Source organism: Volvox carteri, assembly GCF_000143455.1.
Source record: "Volvox carteri f. nagariensis unplaced genomic scaffold VOLCAscaffold_65, whole genome shotgun sequence".
Classification (NCBI taxonomy): Eukaryota; Viridiplantae; Chlorophyta; class Chlorophyceae; order Chlamydomonadales; family Volvocaceae; genus Volvox; species Volvox carteri.
In genome coordinates this window covers 89,685-115,037 of record NW_003307608.1, presented here as the reverse complement: position 1 = coordinate 115,037, position 25,353 = coordinate 89,685, and the positions used below count along the sequence as shown (strand labels likewise).

Below are 25,353 nucleotides of genomic sequence, written 5' to 3'. Positions count from 1 at the left end.
CGGTAAACACTCTGCACAACAGAGGATGGTTGTGCAGAGTAGCATGTAAAGGCATGTAACTAGTGCCTCATGCAGATCAGCAGGTCAAATCTTGTCCTTGTAGTTCTCACGGAAGGGTTCGCCTCCGCAAGCACCAGGTTGCTTGTTGTGCTTTGCCATTCTGTATGGTGCATCTCCCAAAGGGATGCCATAAACTAAGGTACTTAGGATCTATCTATTAACACGATTTCTAATGTTTTATTAAGCAGCAGTTAGTTGTCCGTTAAAGCCCCTGTTGGAAGGCTCCTATTTCCCTAAAACCCGTAAAGACATCTACGGAGGGGCAACATTTACGAGTTCAAGGACCTCTCCCATTTTGCAAATGTGCCTTTTTATATTCATTAAATCTATAAAATCTGATGTGGTACAGAATCGGCAAGCGGTTCTGACGTGAAATGCTTTCTGCTTAATGTCGTAATGATGAGACTGCGAATTTGAACCTGTGCGTGCCTGTCTACATCCAGCTGTGATGGGAAATCACACCACACCCATCACACCGCCTTAGCACAATCGCAATTACCTGAACACAGACCATCACCGCACACCGGACACGCCCCACAGTCTAGGCGGCACGTGACGCACGTCTCCCCAGCCGAGCAGGAGCCGTCACCACAGAACGGAAGTGGGGCCGGCGGCGAGGGGGAGGGAGGCGGCGGTGGAGGCGGCGGTGGCGGCGGCGGGGGCAGGCGCCGACGGACCCTTGATGGTGGCGGCGACGGCGGCTTGGGATATGACGGGGAGGGCGGGAATGTAGGTGGCGGCGAAGGCGGATCACGGACACCTTTCTGCGGTCTGGGGGCTGACGGGGGCGACGGGCGCAGCTGTACGGACGACGGTGACGGCAATGGCGGCGGCGGTGAGGGCAATGGCGGCGGTGGTGACGGCATCGGTGATGGTGGTGGCGGGGAAATGGAGGGTGATGGCGGCGGCGGCGCTTGTGGATATCGTGGGTGCGGCGGTCGCAATGGTGGCGGCGGCAGTGGAAGGCGCGGTGGTGAAGGTTGAGCCGGCGGCGAAGGTGGTGACGGCGGCCATGGTGGTGGCGGAGGCGGTGGCAACCAAAGTAAACCAATGATGTTATCGCCAACCCCTGACATGAAGCTGACATTTGCATTGTACGACATAAGCAAAAATCCCTTATCGCCCCAACCGGTGCCCCAGCTGTTCTTGGCGATCCAGTACGAACTGTACGGAAGGGATGGGACAAAATGACGGGACGCCCGAGGGGAGAACGGGCGGCGCTTATAGGTGGAAAACATGGGCAGGATTCGTACATGAGCTGCCTGCTGCACTGGATTTTGTTTACTCATAACGCTTACTTACTGTATCACTTTTGGCGTGGCATGCACTTTGGAGCGCGTGTCTGTTCCAAACCGTACAAAGGAAAGATCAGCAACACTGGGTACAGCAACAAAAAAAGATTTAAAAAACTGTGTAAAGTCTCTCTCTCTCTCTCTCTCTCTCTCTCTCTCTCTTAGAGCCAAACAAAATCGTAACGCGTTAAGTTGGTACCCGGGTGCTTATCGATGTGTTGGCAACGGAACGGTTGACGGCGCGTCCGTACAAAAATGGAAATGGACTACTGACTCATCATCGTGGCGGTGCATCCCCCGATAATTAACACGCGCACACGCGCCGTTAACGCACTTCATTAATCATTACAGGCGGAAAAGCCTGCCGGCACATAACACGCCCCTGACACGCAGGTAAGACATGTTTTGGGGAAGTGCAAGTACATGCATGATGGGCTTCCGTGTTATGGACAAAGCAAGGTAACCTACGGTTACGTAGATTTGGCGTGATGCCTGTAAGCCTGGTTCTTGTGAGCTTGTCATCACCTAAGTACCCACCAGCAAACACAATCAGCTTAGCCACCTTTTTGTCCCAAGCAAATGCACGGAGGCGACCCTTATGGAGCAGGAAAAACGCATGCATGGCTTTTAGGCGTTTTGGTATTTGCCGTTGGGCCTTCGGCTCATATGGGTAGTTTTACAGGTATGGGGTCACGCGCCCCCAACCATGTAACATACACACACACACACTCACACACTCACACACACACTCACACACACACACACTCACACACACACACACGCACACACGCACACACACTCACGCACACACACACACACTCACACACACACACACACTCACACACACACACACACACTCACGCACACACACACACACACTCACACACACACACACACACACACTCACTCACACACACACATGCAGTCTGCTGTCCTTACCCTGTGTCGTTGTAGCCCACCACCGCCATCTGGTGATAGCCTGTCTGCGGGCTCACGCCATCCCAGACGTAAGGGCTGCAAAGTACGACAAGGTACGGCAGCAGGAAGCAAAGGGGCGGAAACTTGCCCTTCGCATTTGCAGTAGCCTCGAGGTTCATCAAGAGTAGCTTCCATCCATTTGCTAAGTGGATGGAAGGGCTGCACGCACTTTAAAAACGTTAGAGCATGCGCTACAAACGATGTAAGCGCTGCCGATAAGACATAAACTCTAGAAGCGCTGCACATAAAGCAAAGCAAGGCAAATCAAAGCAAGGCAAGGCAAAGCACGGCGTGCCCGTATCATGCTCGTGGGTTTCTGCGTGGTTTGATGACTCATCTGATCGGATCAGGACATTCCACCGCCAACTCACCCTGACGCCGGAGACCACGTATATAAATCAGCATGTACGGCGAAGAAAGTCGTTACAGAGCCGTACGTACGGATGTGCTGCTTAGCCTGTGGCGGTCAGTGTAAGCGGGGCAGGCGGGACACGAGTTATGTGTCTATGTACGCATACACATAGTAATGGTCGTACACACATCCCATACGGATGAACACGGCGAAGTGATGGATGCGTGTGTGTGTATTAGCTGTGGTACAGAGTACGGCGGCACACATGACGTCTAGCAATACATAAGCGCGTTAAGGCGCTCTGCCAGCATCTTGAGAGGCCTTTTCAGCAGCGGCCAGCTGTACAGTGGATGTGCGAAAGCGCCATCATTAGGAATGGATGAGGCCCGGACGAACACTTCAAACGAATGATGGTGATGATTTCATTTGCAAAACAACAAAATGGACTTCTAGACGCCATGCGCGAAGAACGCACCGCAGTGAGATCAGTGATGTAGATGTATTTGAAGACCCCGCCTGGCCTCCGTTCAGGTGGCGAAAGGAGCTTACAAGAGGGTGCGTCTGGCCGGTATGGATAGTTGAACTCAAACGGTATGCTTTGGTTCGCTATGACGGTAACAGCGGATGAGGCGTACCAGCCTTCCTCACACAGGGGTCCTGACGAAGTGCTGCAGAAGAACAGCCTGGCGACGGCAGCGGCGACAAGTCAGGGTGCGTGCATGGAAGCCAGTTCAAGTCTCATTCTTAGGGCTTTCACGCAGGTTTCTTTGCAACTAGAAAAAAACTGGCATCAGCAGCATTGATATATAGAGTCAACAGCTGCATTCCTAATGCAGCTTAGCAAACGCAGTATCAGGAGTAGAGCATGTGTTGGGGTGCTGATGATGGGCAACACGCCGCCAAGGGGGTTGCGACGGTGCCGGCTGCTGCTGCTGATGCAGCAATAACAAGAAGGCAGCAGGTGGTTCGGTGGTTGATGCCGTACATATATCGGAATTCACACAAAACGCAGAACCACTCACATCCATCAATGATGAAAGCGGAGTGAGGTCACAGTCGGAGTGACTCAACAGATCCCCGCAGAAGGCCCCCCCCGCACAACCCAAACACTGTATTAGCTCATCACTTGCATGTTGGTGTTGGAACATGTGCGCAGCGCACGTGTGCCAACCGTTTTATTACGCAGATGTTCAGGGATCCCTCTGCACGCACCAATGCTCTGACAAGTCAATGTCGTACGCGGAGGCGTTGTTAACTGTCGCTATCAATGCCTCCGCCATGCCCGCGGCGGCGAAGGCAACACACGCGCCGCAACCCCCCTGGTCCTTGACGGGGCTGACGAAGTTGAAAGGACCGCTGAAACGGGAGTCCCATTCCGGGTACGACAGCGCATCCAGTACGTCGTCGTACATGTAGGATCCGGCTGTGACACTCGACTGATCCAGCGCCGTCTGAACGAGTCACAGGGTGCAAGATGTATAAAAGAAGTGAAGGAGGATGTTATAACACGTGCTACATGGTATGGTATGCCGCTGCGCTGGTGTGCTGCTGGCCAACGGCTGCTACCTGGCTGACCAACGAAAATTACGACTGCTGACCGAAAAACTGCCAAAAAGGTGTGCAACCTAACGGGGCATGGGCGTGGAGTGCCACCGTCTTCCATCCTACATGACACACAAAGCCTGGTTCGCGCAACCCGCTGTAAAACCCCGTTCAAAGCCCTTTGTGACGGAGTCCTCGTATGTAATAAATTTGGTCACGTAGAGATTGTGCCTATGGCATGTTAGATAGGTACCGTCCACCCTATTATACCACAGGCGTGCGTTCTAAAGACGATCAAACGTTTTACAGAGCTCATATAGCTCTTAAAACGTGCATTTGAGCCTCCCCATCAGCTGGCCCGGCCATCCTTAACAACACGCGAGAGACGCTTTCGCCAACCGGCGGCATGTGCGGATACGGCTGTCAGGAATCGGGAAGTCCTTTCTCACGTAACTGCCAGTAGGCGTCGGGTGAATGTAATGACCGAACAGCGAACAGTCATGGATGCATAGGTTCCCAGGTTGCCGTACCGTGCAACCACGTTGGCCCACCCATGCATGCGAGCCGCCGAGCGCTCAGCCCACAAAACACAAAGTCGAAAGCGGCTGGTCACCTGCCAAATCCCCGCCCAACTGCCCGCAAGCATGCGCCACAAATTTCCACCTTCCCACAGGCAATGAAGCAAGCAGCAGTGGATGGACGCTTGCAAACTTGCCTGTGCTGCGATAAAAGCGCTCCTAACCTCCTCCGCGGGGAGGCGATAGGCGGTGCGAGGATTACGATTTTTCATCCTCAGCTTTGCAGCTACCTGCGGTTGGGCCAAGCGAGAAAGCCTTCATGGACTTGCTGGAATGCTTGTACGTACGCAGGGCTCGTGAGGGGCTCAGGGCAAGTGTGTCAGGTGCATGGGTTGCCTGTCGGCGTAGATCATGTGTAGTGCAGATGGTGATACACGTATATCCGGCATTCTTTCATCTCTGCGAGCATCTTGTGAGGCCTTTTCAGCGGCCAGCTATTGCACATACAGACCCCGGGCGAGGCTGCTTGGGCATTCACGGCTCTGTGTGTCTGTGTGTCTGTGTGTATGATGTGTGGAACAGGGGGGTCATATCTTCACCCTGCGGCCGCCACCTGGCAGACCCTGCCTTCCCCGGTGTTTCGGGGCACCCTCATCTAGTCACCCTAGTCAACTTCTCAGTGGATCGCTCAGGTTCCGCACCCACCACCAGCATCCAACGGAATCTGCCGGATCAACGGCGGCTCAACTCCTTTCCTGGTCAGCTCGCAGGTCAAGTTTATTCCAGGTCACCACCGTCCATCGACTATGGGCACTTTAAACCTTCCACCATCGGAAGGACTTTTCGACCCTGACAGATCTCGATCCCGGAACCTCCGGGGGCATCAGTATGTGCTTTACCAGTAGTGCCTGACCTATATGTATGTCGGTATGTCGGTATGTCGGTGTGTGGGTGTGTGCGTGTGCGGGAGCGTCTGTAGAATTGAAGAGTGCCTATCACCCATCCCTTTACAGACCTATCTACCACAATGCCATGGCACGATCTATAGACCAAGCTATATATCACGAATCTATGTACGATTGACTTCTCCGTCCTACCCATTTTACGATGAACCTGTCTACAGACCATAAAAACTCCACAGAGTCGAGAGCCGATACACCCTCCGTTAGGTCGATTGAAACAAAGGGGTTCCCCTTCGGGAATGAACCAAAGGGGTTCATTTCATCAACGCTAGCAGCACAACACTGAAGGGACCGCTCCTCACCTTAGGCGTTTGAGCGGTGACGTGTAGTCGCACAGCTACAGCTACAGCTACAGCTACCGTTACCGTTACCGTTACCAGGTAGGCATAGGACTGCGGGAATGCGTCGTCACACAGCTACAGCTACAGCTACAGCTACCGTTACCGTTACCGTTACAGTATGATGTCGCAGGACACGTGTCTTTGACAGCGGCCTAGGAATCAGGCTTACAGATAGACACATTCCTTAAAGGTCCACAGCCGCCCGCTGCACACCTAGCCCGTTGCAAGCTCTGCTAGTGCAGCTGCAGGCGCCACCAGGACAACAAGATGACCACCCATCCACCCGTCTACGCACCCTTTTGGCTGCGGCTACGGCGGCCCGGAGATTCCTGGCCTTTTCAGCGCCCACCCGGCGCAAAGCCTCCAGCTTCATGTCGGCCTGTGTGTACGGAATAGGTTTTATGTATTAGATGCACTCACACCAGGAGTGAAGTCACGACAGATGACCGGTGACGCAATCATTAAATTAACTTTGTGACAGCCGGCATTGTCACGTCATATGGCTGTAGCATCTCTCGACGACGCTTGTGCACATCTGAGCAGATGGACAGATTGAGATGTACATCAATGCGTCTGAAAACCACCGGGGCCTCCTGGGGACAAGAATCCATGCTTTTCAGAGTTGGTTTTCAGAGTTTCCTTTCGAAGAAATGTCCTATCTGGGTGGATATGTGTTAGCTTGTTTGATTTTGTGCTGGATTTTGTGCACGGCTAGGTCTCAATCCCATGCACGGCAGGTGTGATAGGAAAGTCTCTTTCCTATTAGACCTAGGACAGACCGCCGTTTGTCCTAGACAACCTGTACTGGAAACCGACCAAGTAGGGGCAAACTTACGGGCAGGCGCAGGCCTGAAAGAGTTCGCTTGGAGAGGTAGGTGCCGTCACATGGCTTCACGTCAGCAGCGCTGCCGTCCCCCTCCATGTCAGTGAACACGGGGAACATGGGGACGGACAGCAGGTCACCGGCGGCAGTGAAGGCGTTACAGAACCTCGTGTTTCCACATTCCTCAGCGATGCTGTCAGGCGAAGAGGCGGCAGATGTGCCGAGGATGAGCACGCTGGCCGCCTCCTGCTTGCGGTGGAACTCATATCCGGTGACGAGGGGACATTCCGAGGAGGGGGCACCTGGGGGGGACGAGGAGGAGGAGCGAGGAGCGACGGCGTGGAGGAGTGAGGAGCGACAGCGTGGAGGAGTGAGGAGCGAGAAGGGGCGGGAAGGGGGACAGCGAGGTGTGGGTAAAAGAGCGGCGATGATGACAGGGAACTGGACGCAAAAGGACCGTCTAGCAGCCATTCCAACGATTCATCCTTTCCTCTTCATTACAGACGCCAGGTCCTACCTCTTGCACTAAACCAGACCCAGCATTTCATCCACACGCAGGTGGTGTTAATATGGGAACTAGATATATAGGTTTATTCCTTAACCTAGAGAATCCTGTGTTTTCATTTCGACAATATCTGCTTTCCTGCTTGGGACCATGGTATGCGAGCCGGGCATAAGGTATTGGCCGTGACTACATGGGCACGTCCGCAGGAGCGGGGGGGCGGGAGGGGGGGACGTGAGGAGAGGGTTTTCGATAACGGAAAACCCGTCGGATGACATAATCGACCTAGCACCTAACGGTATGGGAACTGTGAACAGTACTCGGCTTATGTCCGCTTCCGTAGAACTGTCAAGGTGACGCGTCTGTATGTCATTAAGTTTTAGCGGGAAGCGCGGGTTGTTGGTACCGTCATTCTGCGCAACTCCGGTACCGTTTGGAATGTTCCGTCGCTCACCAGGAAACTGTAATTGCAATGGCAAAGAGCGCCGCTCCCGTTCTTCACCCTGATATTTTTTTTCTAATTTTATAGGAAGTAAAAATGACTATGTGAATAGCTTCTTCATTGCGGTTACCGAGTGGCAGCTGTGAAAACGCGGTGAACCTACCTCGACCGCGAGATCCTTCTGCGGAAGAAACCAACACTGCAAGCAATGCTGTCGTCAGATGTCGTAAAATCAGTTTGCTGATCATTTACTGGGCGCCTTTTCCTTAAGGAATCAGGCAGCGCGCCAAGCAGGCAGGAAACGGTGACGTTACTGACGTTCATGCATGCACCGGTACCATTTAAGAGGCTCAATCGCGAAATCTCTTGGTGGATCAGGAACCTGCGCACATACATGGCAAAGTCTAAGCACAATTCGCGATTTCTCCGAGTAACTCGAAGCTTACCCTCTACCTTGGTCGCCTTGCTTAACAAATGACACAGTCAAATCATGTACAAATATAGCACCCCGTTAAATTACGTCAAAATAAAAACATACTACTGCTTTACCGCGGCTCGCTGTACCATTTTACGTATCGAGTTGCACGTCTACGGCAACTGCTGACGATGCGCGCTAACGAACTTTTGGACAAATCTATATAAGCGCCACAAACCAACCCCCCGTGGTGGCGCCAAGAATACTTTTTAAATATTAACGACGATAGAGACAACCTAATTGAGCCTCTTTTTACAACCGCAAGGAACGCGATTTCCATTAGACGCCATGTACGAAGCACGTAGAAGCACCACTGTGACGTGCAGACACGCCGGATGCCACAGGCAAGGCTCCAGATCATGACCCTCTTCAAATTTGACAGTGGACGTTGTCGTCTTATTTTTCCAGTCTATGCAAAATCGGCGCCCCCGCCGTCTGACCATGTTGTGTGCAAGCAACGTCAAGCAACGAGTGACCCAGCAAACTCAAGTTTATATGATGTATTGGAGCTGCGAAAAGTGCAGTAAAGGCGGCAGTATCGCGGGGTCCCAAGAGTATTCGATAGCGAGGCAAATTGCTGTTGCCGGGAAAGAAGGAGCTGTTCTTCCCGCAATTAGCCCTCGCCGTCCCTCTGTCTGCTGACGAACGGGTGGGGCTGGTAAGCAATTAGCAGCTGCAGGTTACATCAACAAACTTTGTGGGCAGGTTAATAAATTAAAGGAAAGTGCCCAGTCGTTTGGCTTCCAGAAGAGCCATACTAATAGTAGTAATCATTACCAAACAGTCTTGATATAAAAGCCTAATTCACAACAAGTCTTCCCTCAACGAAACCCGCTATCTTCGTTTCGTTTCAACCAGGCTGTTTTCCGTCTGGATGAGTCCAGACCCTTGTACAGCAGCCAGTCAAGTACAACTCCAGAATTTTGCTTTGTTTGACCATTTCGCATCTGGTACAGCGCTATCGGGGTAGCGCGATTTGCTGGAAGTGTGAAGTTTGTCGTAATCGAGGGACTGCGCGGAGTGGCAAATTCGCAGGCGTAATATTCGGCCGAGTTTCTAAACAGGACATGCGAAATGACATAACTATTTTACAATATAAGGTTGGTGTTGACTGAATTGTCGGACCGGTTAAGGACGCCCATTGGTAATGTTTTACGACAGGTCACGAGGTTGAACGAACTACTTTCCCAGCGGGCACGTCACTTTTCACACAAGTACACTCAAATAAACGAAAAAAACTGGGAAGAACTGCGTTGCAGGAGAAGCTGTTAAAGAAGATCGTTATGAAGTTGTGCGTCTGGAAGGGTCTGGAATGATGTCCTTCAACCTTCACAGAGCTTCATATGTCTATATACTTAAAAACACATGCAGCGTGTGGCTTGAAGCCTCTTCTCATATGGGTTGGCGACATTTAAACTGCAAAAGACACCGGCCGGCGTCCCTCCGCCGTGGCGCGCCGCGGCTGCTAGCGTAACAACAAAGAGAAACTCGGTTGGAGCAGCAGAGGATCAGTGCGCGCGAAGAAAACATAGTACTGGTTCTCTAAGGGTTCATCTGTACTGTTGAGCTTTGAAGCATTTAGTCATTGCCAGTCGCTCGCCGACGGTGTCATTAGCCTTCTCAAGCCAGAAATGTGCGAATTTCAATTAGCTAGGGAGTACTTTATAGCCTACATTCTTACCAGCTCTATTATGAATCGAAATGATAATCGAAATCGAAATCGAGTTCGTTTTTCCTGGGACTTATACAGTTTCCTTTCTAGGTTTTCCGTTACTACATGTAACGAGGTACCAGAAGCCAGAAGGAAGGATATTAGCTCCGTTTGGCGAGTTTGGGTGGACGCGACAAGACGCGAGAAGGAACACTTCGCGATTTGGTCTACCCAGTTTCCTGCAGGAAAAATGGCTACTTAGCTGGTGCAATAAGCATAACCGTTGTTGAGTGCAACATTTGATACATGGTCTGGAGCAACAACAAATATAAAGTTCCTTAGCTTGGGATGCATATGATAAAGAACTCCTTACGGGAAATTCCCTTATCATTAGCCACATGGTAACATCTGCAATGGCCGTTTTGTAGCCTAAAAATATTCGTTGTATAAAATGATTATTACCTACATAAGCAGTTCCTGCAAAAGACCACAGGACGCGACTGCTACAGCACGTCAGGCGCTTCAGAAGGTTTAGGAAATGCCCAAAGTAAAGGCCCTCTCGCTGTGGCTGCTACGCATTTGCGTGTCTTTAACATTTAGCTCTCGTTCTTATCATCCTGAGCTGGGCGTGGCCATTCGGCATCTTCTCGAAATGGCCAAAAGCTGACACGCCATGTGCCATGTTTAGGATACCGATGTGGAGGCTGGTGTAGTGGTGAAGACCAGCCCTTACGGTGCTGCTGATGCTGCCATGCAGCACGCACCTCACACATGGCTGCATGCAAGCCAATTTCCCACACACCACCAGCTCTTGGCCGTGCAGCTGCTGCGGTTCCGTCCCCACTCACTGGACAGCCTTTCGTGGTGGTGGTATGCACTCCGAGCTCCAGCAGTTTCTACCATTTTGCCGTCGCGTCACGACTGTAGCATCGACAAAACCTCGAGTGGCATGACGGGCACCGCCAGCCTCACGAATATGTGCGGCATAGCGGGGGCCGGTTGTCACGCGATGCAGTCGGTGCTCCAGGTCTCACCATGCCCTTATCCTTAGGGCTTTCCTTCGGCCTTACGCCACCTACACTGCTTTCCCCCAATGCTGATACCACAGATAAGAAAACGCCGCCGCGCTCTTGTAACTCCTGCATCGGCCTTTTACTAGCCTTTACCTGCTTCCATCATATACCCAAAGCAGCAGCAATCATCAGCAGTTGTCTAAGGGAGGCTTCCCGATCATAAAGTTTGTCGTCCAGTCGAGCGTCAGCGTATTACGACTTCGCCGCAAAGGGTTTCGACGACGGGATTGAGCAATGCTTCCCTACCTCCATTATTTCCATGAAATTCACTCATGAGGTTTGCTTAACTTGGATCTATTCTATCATAAAATCATTTTAACGGAGCGATAACAAAACACGGTGCGAGGGACCCCTTGCGGTTCTTTTGTGCTCACTGATATGAACGGCCCGAGTACATGTTTAGAAAAGTAAAAATTACAGTTTCGCTGTCGTGAACTAGACGTGACTCCAGTCAGACATCTCTGGTGTTGTCCTTTTATGGAATCGTGCTTTGGTTCCTTTATATGGCGGCTGGAAGCCGCATTCCTCATTTGCTTGCAATAAGGAGTGCAGACCACGCTCCGAGCTGTATAAAGTAATGCACAGAGCAGCTCGCAAGTTTACAACAGTTGCAACCTAAGCTGAGCTGTTGGGATGCCGCACATGCTGCAGCAGTGGTTTTTGCGGGAAATGTTTCCCTGACACTCGCCCAGCAGCGAGTCTCGCAGCAATGTCAACGAATTGAATAAGCTCTTTGATATTTACTAACCCAATCCTTTCAAGCTAAATGGCCCGGCCTGCTGCTGCCCGCCGCTTGGTGCTTATTTAAGATTGCGCACTCAACTCACCCTGCGAATGTACGTCCACTCCTGTAGTGGGACCAATGTCCACTCACTGAGTGGAAAAATGGCGTTGCACCTAACACGCCATTGCAGCAAATAATCAATTGGAGTACGAATAGGTTGTTCTTAAGAAGTTCTCCTGTGCACGCGCTTTTTGAATCTTCAGGCTTGTCGCACGGCAAAATAATAGTACCCCAGCAACCCTAACTTGATTTCTACTATTATAATAGTAATAATTACAAACGCGTTGTTTGCGTACATACAGTATGCGCTTGGAGGCAGAAAATTTAGGGGGGATGTCCAGACGTTATCGTTCTATCGCGGAGCAACTACTCAACCCTTCAAGGACCTCCCGTTCTCATAGAACCCGTGCTGACAATCCACTGGGGGTAGCCCGGCCTGTGCAAAAAAAAAAGATACGCTTGATGATTGGGTAAGGCCCCGACCGCCCAAGCGGCCTCGGAAGCGTCCCGGCAGGGAGTATTATGAGGAACTCAGTCGCTCAACCGCTGCCAATGCAGCAGCGCGTGCCGCAGCAGCTAAGTCTTCTGGAAACGCTGATCCCGATCTGCCCGCTCCAACCATTGAGGACAACAACGAGCAGCTACCATCTCTTGACGGGTTTGACGAGCCTGATGTCAACCAACATCGGCAGCAGCAACCACCCCGTCCACAACCCCAGGCGGGTTCTCGTAGGGGAACTGTTGAGGAGGCAAACGCCCGACGGCATGCCAACTGGCAGCGGTCATACTTCAACTTCGGCCTCTACGGCTTTGCCTACTTTGGCCGAGGTGCCGCAGGCTCAGCAGCCCGCCTACAGGCCTACCTGGAAGCTGAATTTGATGCGCGGGTACGGGACCGGCTTCCAGAGCTGTGTCCGCAGTGCCTGACAGCGGACTGGGCAGAGCGTGAGGGTCCACCCACAGCACCATCCACCCAGACAGCTTCCGGGGAGACCGTCCGCTTTGTGACAGTGCAGGGGAGCATCGAAGCACCATATCCATGCTTCAGGTGCCGCCACTGCCCAGCCCAGCTGCCATTTGTTCGGCAAATCCACCCTCTGGAGATTGGGTGCTTTCCAAGCACACCAGACCGGCCCGTCGCCTGGTTTGACTGGGGGCTGATGCAGCAGGTCTGCTTCCTGCGTGCAGAGAGTCCATGCTCAGCCTCAGCATACTCCAAGATGCTCCAGCGTCAACACGCGGTTAATGGGCTTCCCACCCCAGCAGGCATCGCAGATGCAATTGGAACCGCGGCCGCCCATTGGGACAGGGTACAGAGCCTGATGCGAACCTGTGAGCTCCTGGGTGTAGATGACATCCTTGCCTTGGAGCCTTGCAATGCCACCAGAGGAGCCAGTACCTCGGATGCTGCTGCTGGTGCAGTAGCAGCAGCTGGCGGTGGCCGCTGGATGGACTGCCCTGCTTGCTGGCGGCAGTGTGTTGCTGTGTCAGGTGACGCATGCCTGGGCCTTCGGCGCTTTAAGGCTGCGGCCAGTGGCTCCCTCGACCTGCAACCCCTCGCGGCTGGTGATTTGTTTATCTCGGAGAAGTTGGTGATGGAGCGCCTGAAGCAGCGTGGAAAGATGGCGGACCCAGATGCTGTTTCTTGCTCTGAGTTCAAAGCTGCCAAGGTCTTCGGGCGGCGTGCTGCAAACTATGATCGCCTTGGTGTCGCAGCATTTGCTTGCAGGCATGGCTTCGTCCCGGCCATGGTGAGCCTGCATACAGAGGAGAACTTTGTGTACTACGAGGTGCTGCTGGAAGCTCTGAAGCAGAGAATGGATCTGGCATCTGTCAAGGCAGTGTTCCTGGATGTCGCGTGCAAGTTTGAGGGCTACTACAAGAGGTGAGCTTTCTGGGGACACAATGTGCACATGCTCAAGTTAACCTGAGTTGACAGGCTGAGGTCTCCATTTTATATCCATCCCTGGGGTTGGTCAGGGGTTGGGAGTTTAGTCCCTTTCAGATTTTAACTTGAGTTAAGCTTTTCCCCTGTGAAGAAGCTGAATATCTGTTGCCTTGTTTTCCACAGGATCTATGAGGAGCTGGACTTGCCTGCTGGTCTGCCCTTCGCCATCGGACCATGGCACATCCGACCACACAAGCCTGAGTGCAATGTCCGCTACAACTCACGCTACATGCCTGGACTGGGGCTCACATTCGGGGACCTAATCGAGCACCTTTGGGCAGACATTCGGAGACACTGGTACATCACGGCGTATATGTCCCCAGCTGCACGCCAGGACTTCATCAACGGGCTGGTGAGTTTAAATCTGGGTGATTACAGCATGAATAGTGTTTTTGCATGGATGGAAAGTAGCGGTGTCCTCTTTATGTAGGTGCGCGATCGCCATCGGAAAAAGGAGGAGGGCCTGGCTCGGCAGCTGCTTGCGGGTCTGCAACATGCGCTGAAGTTGAAGAAGGAGATTGAGGACAGGTATGTTGGTTTACAAGCTTGGGCTTGGTATGGTGGGCCCAACTTGGCTTGGCTTTGAAACGTTGCCTACTTAAAATCATTGATCTTGTATCGTCTGTAATTTTTCCACGTGACTATAGACGAACTATTTTGAGTTTTAGACGGCTCGTCTATAGAAGAGTTTTTTAGACGATATAGACGACCGTCTAATAGACGACCCATAGACGACCGTCTATACCCAGTCGTCTATAGACAGGTCGTCTATAGATTACGTCTATAGACGAAGCGGATATAGACGGTTATCTATAGACAAGTCGGATATAGACACTGTCTATAGACAGTCGGGTATAGGCTATTATCTTTTAGACGGCAGTAGATGGCGGGCATCGTTCCTTATTCATGTGTTACAATCTCAAATCGTTTCCTCTCTGAGCTTCCACCAGGGCTTCACCCACCATGTTATTCAGGTTCCGGGTCCAGGTTTGTCATTGCCATTGACACTAGCAAACCAGTGGTTGTCATCAACCTTGGCTGATGAAACCTCAACCTTGGTTGTCATCAACGACATCAATATCCACAGTATCCAAATCCATGTCTCCTTTAGGCATACACAAGGCATGCGCTTCCAGGCTCCACCCATCCCAGCATCGCAAGTACTGAGTACTACTTAAACCATGAGTGCTTGGTAAGCTCTTCCCGAGCCGCCGAGGGCTGCAAATCCTTCCGTGGCCTCACCTCATCCATCACCTCCTCACTCACAACAGGAATCAGGTCATCTGGGGGCAACCCCACCAGGTCATTCAAGACAAACTTAGGGTTCAGCTCGGCAGCTAGCTGTGTGCCCACCCTTGCTGTTGCCAGTCGCAACCCTGCGTGACTTCCCACCCTTCCCACTGGCACTGGGTGCCTGTGCCCCCTTGCCCTTTGGGGGCACACGGACAATGCAAACCCGCTGCAGCACTGTCTCCAGCGGTATGCAGCCGAATGATGCGGCTGGCTGGCCACTCCGCCTGTCAAGGGTCACGAGTGGGTGCAAACGTGGGATTAGTGTTTGTGGGGCTGTCAGTGATAGTGATAGTCAGTGACAACACCCTGCATTTGTGAGTACTTTTCGCCCCCGCCCCTCATGCTTCATTCATGTGCTCTGCAAAATGTTGGGCATGAATGCAAGAAAGCTTTTGACCCATGCTTAACAAAGAAGGGAGAAAGAAAATAAGATACACCCACCATACGTACCTAAACCAGACGAGGGGCCGCAAGTTCAGGGAACGATTCCATCCATCACCGGAGGCATTAAACCACCGCACATACACCAGGTCGGCCTCATACTCGCCACATGCGACACTGAGCAGCAAGAGCACCTGTAAGCTTGGGGCCAATGTCCACATGCTTGGAGTCGCTCCCAAGGTGGTAGTCCCGCAAAGAATTGTAGATACCCTTCAAAGTATCTGCAGATGGGGTCGTCTGTATTTTTTCGGGCATTGTATAGGCGAGATATTCTGGAAAATAGGTGAAAGGTATATAGGCCAGTTAGGTGTACACGTATTATACGAGAAATAAAGGCCCAGACCTAAAGAGGGACATATGTACATGTTTGCCTAATAGAGGACCCTGTATATATGTAGAATACCTGACCTTCTTTATGCTATGCGGTATACTTCCAAGCTATACAGATATGTGTACACGTGATGTTGTAAACAACAGTGCCTATACAGCTGCGTGTGTACATGAGCGCCTATTACAAGACCGCTATAGGCATCACGTAATATGCAATGGCCTTTACATGACAGCCTATACCTGACCTTGTTTAGGCTGTAGTGTATACTTTCCTGGTATATTCATGCGTCTACAGGTGATGTTGTAAACAACAGTGCCTATACAGGTGCATGTGTACATGAGCGCCTATTACAAGACCGCTATAGGCATAACGAAATATGCAATGGCCTTTACATGACAGCCTATACCTGATCTTGTTTAGGCTGTAGTGTATACTTTCCTGGTATATTCATGCGTCTACAGGTGATGTTGTAAACAACAGTGCCTATACAGGTGCATGTGTACATGAGCGCCTATTACAAGACCGCTATAGGCATAACGAAATATGCAATGGCCTTTACATGACAGCCTATACCTGATCTTGTTTAGGCTATGTGGTAAACATGACTGGTATACAGATGTGTCTACATGTGATGTTGTAAACAACAGTGCCTATACAGGTGCGTGTGTACACGAGTGCCTACTACAAGACTGCTATAGGCATCACATAATAGGCCTTCATGTTTACATGACAGCCTATACCTGACCTTGTTTAGGCTATGCTGTATACTTGCCAGGATGTTGTTTACATGTGTCATCTGTGTACAGAAATATATGGGATGCATAGAAGCTCAGGGGATTACAATTTTCACATATTCTTCATACGTTACTATCACACATCACACAAGGAATCTCAGCTCTCAGCCCACAATCCCTCAGTCTGCTTTACTAAATGAATAATCCACATGTTATCTGGCCTATTAATGCTGCAACTCCAAAACACAACCAAAACACTTAACAGAATAAATTCTCCGACACTATCAGCACAAGACAAACAGTCATTTCCTACTCCCATGAGCCCCAATTGATCAATCCTCCTCTACCCGGTCGTTATTATCTAGGACGTCTTTGCTACGCCTCGTCTGATGAAACTTTATCTGTGTCATCATCTTTTGACCACACGCAACCAGACTCCCATTGCTCCCATTCCTCGATGGCCATAAGCTTGTCCAATAGTGCCCGCGCTTCTGATGGGCGCAAGCTTCGCTTTTCACTCTCTTGAGACTGCTGTCTGACTTCTTCAGCAATATCCTCCAACACGACTGGCAAAAGGCCATGGGGTGGGCTGCCGATGAGCTCGTTGAGCACAAATTGTGCTGTGGGAACTGCATTGCCCATGGACTCTTCCACATCATCCATGCTTCTGCTGGAGGAACCACGTGTACGTTTGACTTTAACTTGGAAGATCCGAACAATGCACACTCTCTCGATAATGGACTCAAACGGGATACACCCATAAGCTGCTGCTGGTTTTCCAGTCACCCTGGAAGTGGAGGTTGTGTGGACAATCAATGGTTAGTGTTAGTGCAAGAGAGGGAGGTATACAACTGAAATTACGACTGTGTGTAAACTACTTTTATTACCTCTGCCATCGCAGCGGACGGAGATTCAGTTCACGGTTCCATTCATCTTCTGGAGCATCAAACCACTTAACATACACCACATCTGCTACCTTGTCTTTGTAGAGCACGCTGAGCAGTAGCTGCACCTGCACACAAGGGCCATGCACATATGAGCAAACTCCAGAGAACTGAAGTACATACACACAACGAATGGAAACCAAACCTCCATTTGCCTACCCGTCCGTACCACACACCATAGCCCCCTTCAGGATTGAAATGTCGCACACTGGGCATGCCTGGGTCTTGAAAAGGGACTTAGCCAGGCCGCCACCACGGATGTAAGTGACGGTGTGAAGTGGGGCGTAGTAAAGACATCCCATACGCCTGATGACAACCTACAAGTGTGAAGTTCACATGCATTGCATAGTAAACAACTAGCTAAATTAACACTGCTAAACCTGCTAGTACTGTATCATGAACCTATGTAACCAGCGAGCCTACCTTGGCATGATCCAGATCCTGTGCAGACACCCCCCAGGCAGCCACCAGCTGCTCTGTAAGGCACTGCTGCAGGTACTTTGCACCCTCCATGCCCCAGGCTGCTTCATCTGTTTGCAAAAAAATGCAAGACATGCATATAGTGTGATGCCATTGGGTCAACATTTTGGGAAAATACAAGCTTGCATACACCGACCTTGCAGATTCTTAACCTTTTCCATGGCCTGTATCCAAGGAAGGCTGAGACCTGACCGGCCGATGGCATGTTTCTTGTCCCTGAGTACCTGTGCTCTCTGGTACACAGGTACATTGATACATGCAACGTGGGTTAGGCGTGTAGCGGCATATAAAATCGTAGAAGGTTACAGCAACATCTGCAGCACATACATAGCTTCAAGCACACATACCAGGTGCTTATCCGTTGCCTCTGCTGCTGCACCCTCGTGTTCAGCAGCCATCCCCCCAGCAGTGATGGCACCCAGCTTATTCACAACCTGCCAGATTTGTATGATGAAGGCGGTGGCACACAGAATGCATGTCACTCACAAGTCATCTTAGGCGTTGCATATGGATGGCAAATACACCCCTGATATTGATTAGTACACACTTGCCTGCTTATCTATGGTGTCAGGATGCTTGTTTGTAAATTCCCATGCTTTACGCACAGTCTTCACAAAGCTCTCCTTGGGGCCCGTCGTTGTCAAGTCAGTCATGCCCCATTGCCGGATGCACCACGTGTATTTTAGCATGTTAAAGAACTTGGGGATGTTTCCCCAGTTCTTGTATCGGCCAAACAGCCGTACCATATCTGTCTGCAGTCTGCAAGCAAACACAGCAGTATTATGAACACATGTTCATATCTGTAGTAGCCTTCACGAGTGACACATGTAACATGTACATTGTTCGAAGCAGTGATCTGACTGTCCATCACTCGTGCCTTCATCCTACCTTGCTATTAGGTCATCCAGAAAGGCGAGGCTTCCAGTCGTGTGCCTTGGCATGTCACGTACTTGGATGTAGCGCCCATAAGCTGCAATGAAGCATGGTTGGTTGCATGGAGCAAGCGGCACATACACGGCACATATAAACACAGAACCTCATCAGGAGCGTTGGTGTGTACAGCAATGGCTTCACCCAGCTGGGTCTGCAGACAATGAGCACCTACCTGTAAAGAACTCCGGGATGTCACGTGGCAGTCCCAGTTGCTCAAGGTCATGGAGAGCAATGCCCATGAACCGCATGATGCACTCTCTCTCCTGTGGAAGGATGTTCCATTGGTTGGGGAGGTAACAGCAGGCAGCAAACACTACTGGTGTCACACTATACCTTCGTCAAGCAAGGTTTCTGTATTGCTGAGGAGTATTGCATGACATACATGCTTACAGTAACTAAGGAACACAAACATTTAAAGCATACGTACCTCTGCACATGTTTTCTCTGCCCACAGGCTCTCCTTGGGTATCCGACCCCCACCATGCAAACGCCGATATGAGGCAAGCCGTCCCCTGATCTTCAAGTTCACTCTCTCCTTCTGTTGCTTGCACTTATCCTCTATACATGCCTTTAAAGCCTCGATGAGATGCATCGAGATACCGTTGAAGTCCTGGTGAAGTGTGTCCACGGGTACACACTGGTAAATGTCGGTATTTGCAAAGCCCCATAACACCACCTCCTCGCCCACAAATCCGACCTCGTTCCGTTGCTTCAGGGTGGCATCCCCTGCCAAGAGTGCCTGCACAGTATGGGTACATGCAGCATGTTCTGAACAAGAATAATAGGCGCTGAATGCATTGTCTTTGTGTTATGGGAAGTGATATGGATTCAGGCTGATCCGTACAATAGCAAAACTCGAACCCAAAATGATGGGCAGTTCACAAGTAAAACATTGCCAACGTTTGAATGAGGGCCATGGAATTTGTTAAGACATGCACGTGGTTCAAGAGGGTTCAGCACCATATACGAGTGGTCCAAAGAGACAAACTCAGGAGATGGAAAAGCATGCATGAGGCAACCTTTCACAACCATCAAAGCAGCGGATTAGGCCAGGAATGAATCTGGTTAAGGCTGTTGCGAACGGTGGTGCCACCAGTGCGATAGGATGGCCTGCATGAACAAATGATACTGCTGCAGTTGCACCATCTGCATGTGCCTCTGTGTATGGGGGTGTTTAGGGGGGCGTCTGCTGCGGGTGTCTCTTAGGGGAGGCAGGCGGGGGGGGTGTACACTTAACTAGAAAGAATGAGGCTTTCTATAAGTGCCCACGTGCTCCTGCTTAAGAGACTACTTTCTGGCACACAGTCACTCGGGCTACATAGCAGGCTTGTATATAAATACAAACATATGGGTGTATCAAGGGATAATTGTAAAGACATCCATCACATGTACTCCTGTATGCCACTATAGCCTACCATGGTCCACACCTGCTTGTTCTCCCTGATGTACTGCAGGTATTCCACTGGGCCCAGGTAGTGACGTCCCATCCTGCAGGCAGCATCACAAATCACGGGGATCAATGCTCACCATGTATGGACAAGGAAAACGAAGTATGCTCAGGCACGACACAGTGACAGTGCAACATCCCTTACACAAGGTTTGACAATGAATACACCTTACCCGCTTATTTACGGCCGTGCTGGCAGCGATTACGAATTGGCGACAGAATCAGAATGTGGCGAAGATGCTTGTCTTCAAGCTTGCCTGCTTCATTGCCTCCCTTCCTTCACATCCACGGGTGAAACTCGTCTTTCAAGGGCATCACGGTCTGGCACCAGTCGATGCGTCCCCAACAAGCATATATGATATGGAATTCAAAGATGGCAACGGCAAAGTAAGGACGCTGCTCGTCTTTTTGCTGTCATGAAGCCCGGGACGGGAGACACATCATATAGGCTACTCCCTTTGAAATGTTGCCTACAGGTCACTGTGCTGGGGCACCTGTTGGGCCTCACCAAGAAATCGGACCGAGAAAAATTAACAGGCTTCTCCACGACGGCGGCAGATTGTACGTCCTCAACGAGATCCGCGGGTTGAAGCTTCCCTCACAGGAAGCTGTGATTGAGGAGGCCTGGAAGGTGTCTCCCGTCACGGGCTTCATGACAGCAAAAAGACGAGCAGCGTCCTTACTTTGCCGTTGCCATCTTCGAATTCCATATCATATATGCTTGTTGGGGACGCATCGACTGGTGCCAGACCGTGATGCCCTTGAAAGACGAGTTTCACCCGTGGATGTGAAGGAAGGGAGGCAATGCAGCAGGCAAGCTTGAAGACGAGCATCTTCGCCACATTCTGATTCTGTCGCCAATTCGTAATCGCTGCCAGCGCGGCCGTAAATAAGCGGGTAAATAATTCCACTGCTGGCTCCATGGCGGCGGCGGTGGCAGACGTGGTATAGTTGAAACGTGGTAGGAAGCGAAATGAGAAAGATTTCTTAACAGTGAGCTAATGACACGTGCTAACAAGTGGTTATTGAGACAAGCGCCTTCGCGACATGACAGTTTCTGATGGTCGAGAGTTCGACGAAGGTCCGTTTGTTTAAGATTTTGTTCAGTGGCAGTCCAACAACACGTCTACATGCTATTCTTCTGAAGCTGGATGTGTTACGACCTTCGTAGCACTTAGGGCGCCTGCCGGTGAACGAGGAATGTTTGCGAAATTTTGCGAAGCCCTACCGCATGTTATTGGCCCGATAATGGGAACGCCTGGTAACCGGCCTCGATTACCAGGCTATAAGGTTACTGGGCTGTTAACGGGCTAGGGTCGTTAATCGGCCAGTTACCCGTAATCAGGCTCCATTACCAGGGTGGTTTACCAGGGTCGTTTATCGGGCGGCCAGTTACAAGGCTAGGGTCGGTAATCGGTCAGTTACCCGGTAATCAGGCAGCATTATCGGGTGTTTACCAGGTCGTTTATCAGGCGGCCAGTTACAAGAATGTCCCCGGTAATGGGGCAATAACATAGATATTATCAGGACGTTAACCGACCATTACGCATTAAACAGCGATTACCAGCTTCATAGCGGGTTCATATTATCCTACACAAAGCATTGCCCAATGGCCTACTACAACCTGCTCACATCTCTCAATCGGTACCACGAGGACTATAGGCCCTTCTTTACTCAACATTAAGAATCACTTGAAACTACAGGCGCCCTCCAGGTTCCTGATCACTGCCCGCGGTCTGCTACCTCCGCTGCTTCTTCAGCCCCCCCTTCCGAATCTCTGCCATGGCTCCCTTCTTGCCCTTCTCCTGCTGCACCTTAGCCCCGCGGGTCTGTACAGCTCGGCCTTTACCGACACCAAACGATTCCTTCCTCTTTGCGGGGTTTGACGCTGTGGCCCCGAAAGCCGAAGGGTCCTCCGGCAACACCAGTGGGGTTTCCTTAGGGCGTGGACGCTTGGTTCGAGCAGGCACCACCATGGCCACCGTTTCTTGGCTCTCCCGAGCCTTAGCCGAGGGTTGCCTCAGGCGCGTGGGCCGCCCTCTGGCATCCAATGCCCCTACAAAAAGTGAGAGTGATTCATAAATTAATTTTTATGTGTAGTCGTAATTTATTGCCTTGTTGTTAGTAAGTTCCGTGTGTAGTCGTAATTTATTGTCATGTTGAAGCTACAATTTACCTTTGTCAGGTTTTCCGGTCACCAGGACCTTGCGGCGCCCAGTTGGTTGAGGCACGGACTTGCTGTGGACCTTCTGGCTCTTGCTTCTGCCGTACTCCTCGAGCAGGACTTTGCCCCCCGTCCCCTCGTCATCCTCCCCTCCCTCATCCTCCCCTCCCTCGTCCTCCCAGTCCTCGTCCTCCCCGCCCATGTAATCCCCGCTCTCGTACGGCCAGTCCCCGTCCTCCCCACCCTCATCCTCCCCGCCCTCATCCTCCGCGCCCTCGCCCTCGCCCTCGTCCTCCCCGCCCTAGCCGTCGTCCTCCCCGCCCTCGCCCTCGTCTTCCCTGCCCTCGTCCTCCCTGCTGTAGTCCCCATCATCTCCCTCATCCCCATCCTGGCGGCTGCTCTTCTGGCCGAGGGGCTCCTGCTGCGTCTCCATAACGTTGGCCTGGCCTGGGGGGTTATACATTTTGTTGTGAAGTTAGGAAGGGATACAAGCAACATGATGAATTGCATGACAGGGAAGTTTCAAGTAGTTAATGTACATGACCTTCATGTCTGAACTTAGTAACAACGCGTGGGTATTTAGCTTTTACTGAGCAGTGGCGTTCACTTACCCTCAGTTGCAGCCGTGTGGTTGCTCTTCTTGCGTTCCTGACCTGCAAAAGAGAACACGGAGGCACAGATTGCAAGTGAGGTTGAGGTCGTCTTGAGGTTGAGGAAACGTCCACGTTTTTTCTTTGCATGCATTACCTGCTGGCTGAGTGCTGCCCTCGACATGGGCAGTCACCCACTCCTTAAAGAGCTCGGTCGCACTGACGGCGTCCATGGTCGCCACGGTCTCGAGCTTAGCCTTGTCTGCAGTCGTCAGTCCGATGGCCTTAAAGGAGTCCGACTTCTTCTTCTCTGCATGCATCGGCATCCAAAACGCGGGTTACTCAAACCCTAACGTAAAGATCAGCACTGTGGGAGTGTGAGGTGTAACGCACAGTTTGATTGAATATCGTTTGGTTTCCGAAACATCACCCTTTCTACCTGACTGATGGTTGACCATCGCGTTCTGCAGCTTCGCCTTCAAGGCGTCATAGACACCGTCGTACGTAGCCTTGTCTTCCTGCTGAACCTTTGAGAGGCTGTCTCCAGTCAGTGACCGGAAGAGCGCCGCCATCCACCGCTTCCCCAACTTCTTAAGGTCAACAACGTCGGTTGTGTCCTTCACTGCACCCTTAAGCTTGTCCTTCTTCGCCAGTGCGGACGACAGGGTGTCTCAGGTAACCCCAAGGATAAGGAACCTGAGAATGTGCCAGCATTATGTGATCTTGCGCAGAAAAGTACCCATGTCTACTACATCAATCTATGTTGTACCTACCCGCACGTGTACCACTTGTTTATCTTGATGGCGTCGGGCTTCGCAACCTTCTTAACGACCACCTGGTACTTCAATGGTATGGTGGAGGACAAGTGCTTGGCCACTTGCTTGGTTGTGGAAGGCTCAGTTACAGATGAGGCGTTACTGCATGACATGTCAGTGAGAACGGAATGAATGGCAAGTGTTGAAATAACATCGTGACAGAGTTGCAGAGTATCACAAGATAGCCAGCGCATACTGACAGATAGCCTTAGACGGAGATTACATGTGTGAAACCCCCCCCCCAGGGTATCCGTTACCTTTCTTTATCAAAAGCTTAGTCTGTTGCCCCCCGTTCTGCATACCCTTATTCCTTACCTGTTCCGGCGCTCGTTGTTGTCCTTGGGGACAAGAACACGAAGGAGTGTGATCGACTCCAAGGCGTCGATGCCAAGTGTGGTCACCAGCGCCTCTTGCACGTGCTTGGCGCCGCAGTACTCGGACGCCTTCACTAATTCCGCAATGAACGCGTCCATCTTCAGAGCCTTCTGCCGTAGATAGTTCCTAAGTTTGTGGGCGACTGGACCACTGATGCCATTGGCGCGGGCTACCGCCGTAACGCCCGGGCTGCCATCAAGAGGCCTAGGGAGAGATGGAGGAGAAACGTAGTCTTCTAAAACATCCATGAGCACGGAGTGTGCACACGTGAAAAGGTCGGCGGCTTCAAGTAATTCCAAAATGGATAGCTAAGCTACGTACACGTAACCACTCTTTATAATACCCTATCAAAGTAATGTAAGGGGTTTGTGTTCGTTACCGAATAGGTATGGATTGGCTTTGATCAGTACGACTCTGAGTCGTGTATGGCTTTCAGGGTGTTTCCACTTCGCCGCATTTTTAAACATTATTTTTAATGTGGACTTAGTGTGCGGCTAGTGGACAGGTGTTTCCACTGCCCCGGATCCATATGCATACGCGTACGATAGGTTGCTTTAAAGGTACCAAACCATTGTTATAGTAAGAGTGGGTGTAATTTATAAATCACAAATCATTATTGTTTTGTCGGCTAATCGCTGGAGTGTGGGCAATTCGACCGGTCCTGCTGTGAAATCCACTGGCTAGCGGGCTATTTAAAAATGCGGCTGTGGATGAAGGAAAATACAAAAGTCAGCGTAGGGCCTTGAGGAAGGAAAATGGCGGACTATGTATTTTCTCGCTCGGAAGTTAATGTCCACTTTGAAAGTTATCAGCAGGTCTGAGGCCCTGATAACTTGTGTGCCACTATTGCGGACTTAGGGTCCGAGGCGTACGCGTACGCACTGGGCCGTTCGGCTTTTCGCGTACGGAGTCCCTTTACGCGATTTCTTAAAGGATTTTTACTTTCTATTAATGTATTTAACTAGTTTCTTATCGCTTGCATGATTTGCTGAGCCAGGCGTGAGATTTTTGAAACTTACAGGGTATTTCCACTAGGCCGCAGGGGATCCTCAGAGTCGACCGC

At 51.2% G+C, this 25,353-nt stretch overlaps 4 protein-coding genes across 4 annotated transcripts in view; 1 reads left to right on the top strand and 3 right to left on the bottom strand.

The window, feature by feature from the left end:
• Nucleotides 1–8,060, bottom strand: part of VOLCADRAFT_97809 (uncharacterized protein) — a gene marked incomplete at both ends in the record, with an annotated part of 9,697 nt that extends 1,637 nt beyond the window's left edge. Inside the window, 11 exons of the mRNA XM_002956728.1 lie at nt 738–860; nt 1,146–1,224; nt 2,292–2,366; nt 2,500–2,568; nt 2,702–2,787; nt 3,158–3,365; nt 3,895–4,133; nt 4,967–5,032; nt 6,341–6,424; nt 6,881–7,170; nt 7,976–8,060. Of these exons, the coding sequence (XP_002956774.1) occupies nt 738–860; nt 1,146–1,224; nt 2,292–2,366; nt 2,500–2,568; nt 2,702–2,787; nt 3,158–3,365; nt 3,895–4,133; nt 4,967–5,032; nt 6,341–6,424; nt 6,881–7,170; nt 7,976–8,060 (1,404 nt within the window). The remainder of the gene's footprint in view (nt 1–737; nt 861–1,145; nt 1,225–2,291; nt 2,367–2,499; nt 2,569–2,701; nt 2,788–3,157; nt 3,366–3,894; nt 4,134–4,966; nt 5,033–6,340; nt 6,425–6,880; nt 7,171–7,975) is intronic.
• Nucleotides 8,061–12,098: 4,038 nt separating this feature from the next.
• Nucleotides 12,099–14,329, top strand: VOLCADRAFT_97808 (uncharacterized protein; the record flags this gene model as incomplete). Its single annotated transcript, XM_002956781.1, has 4 exons — nt 12,099–12,265; nt 12,310–13,680; nt 13,867–14,095; nt 14,174–14,329. 4 exons carry the CDS (start codon nt 12,099–12,101, stop codon nt 14,327–14,329), a joined length of 1,923 nt encoding a protein of 640 aa, XP_002956827.1.
• Nucleotides 14,330–14,641: 312 nt separating this feature from the next.
• On the bottom strand, nt 14,642–15,638 carry VOLCADRAFT_107388 (uncharacterized protein; the record flags this gene model as incomplete). Its single annotated transcript, XM_002956727.1, has 3 exons — nt 14,642–15,026; nt 15,097–15,260; nt 15,478–15,638. 3 exons carry the CDS (start codon nt 15,636–15,638, stop codon nt 14,914–14,916), a joined length of 438 nt encoding a protein of 145 aa, XP_002956773.1. The 3' UTR covers nt 14,642–14,913.
• A 7,173-nt stretch (nt 15,639–22,811) lies between these two features.
• On the bottom strand, nt 22,812–24,742 carry VOLCADRAFT_107386 (uncharacterized protein; the record flags this gene model as incomplete). Its single annotated transcript, XM_002956726.1, has 6 exons — nt 24,231–24,742; nt 23,874–24,017; nt 23,540–23,637; nt 23,258–23,410; nt 23,122–23,163; nt 22,812–22,957 (listed from the first exon to the last, which is right to left on the bottom strand). The coding sequence occupies exons 1-6, from the start codon at nt 24,536–24,538 to the stop codon at nt 22,812–22,814; spliced, it is 891 nt and encodes a 296-aa protein (XP_002956772.1). The 5' UTR covers nt 24,539–24,742.
• Nucleotides 24,743–25,353: the final 611 nt, after the last annotated feature.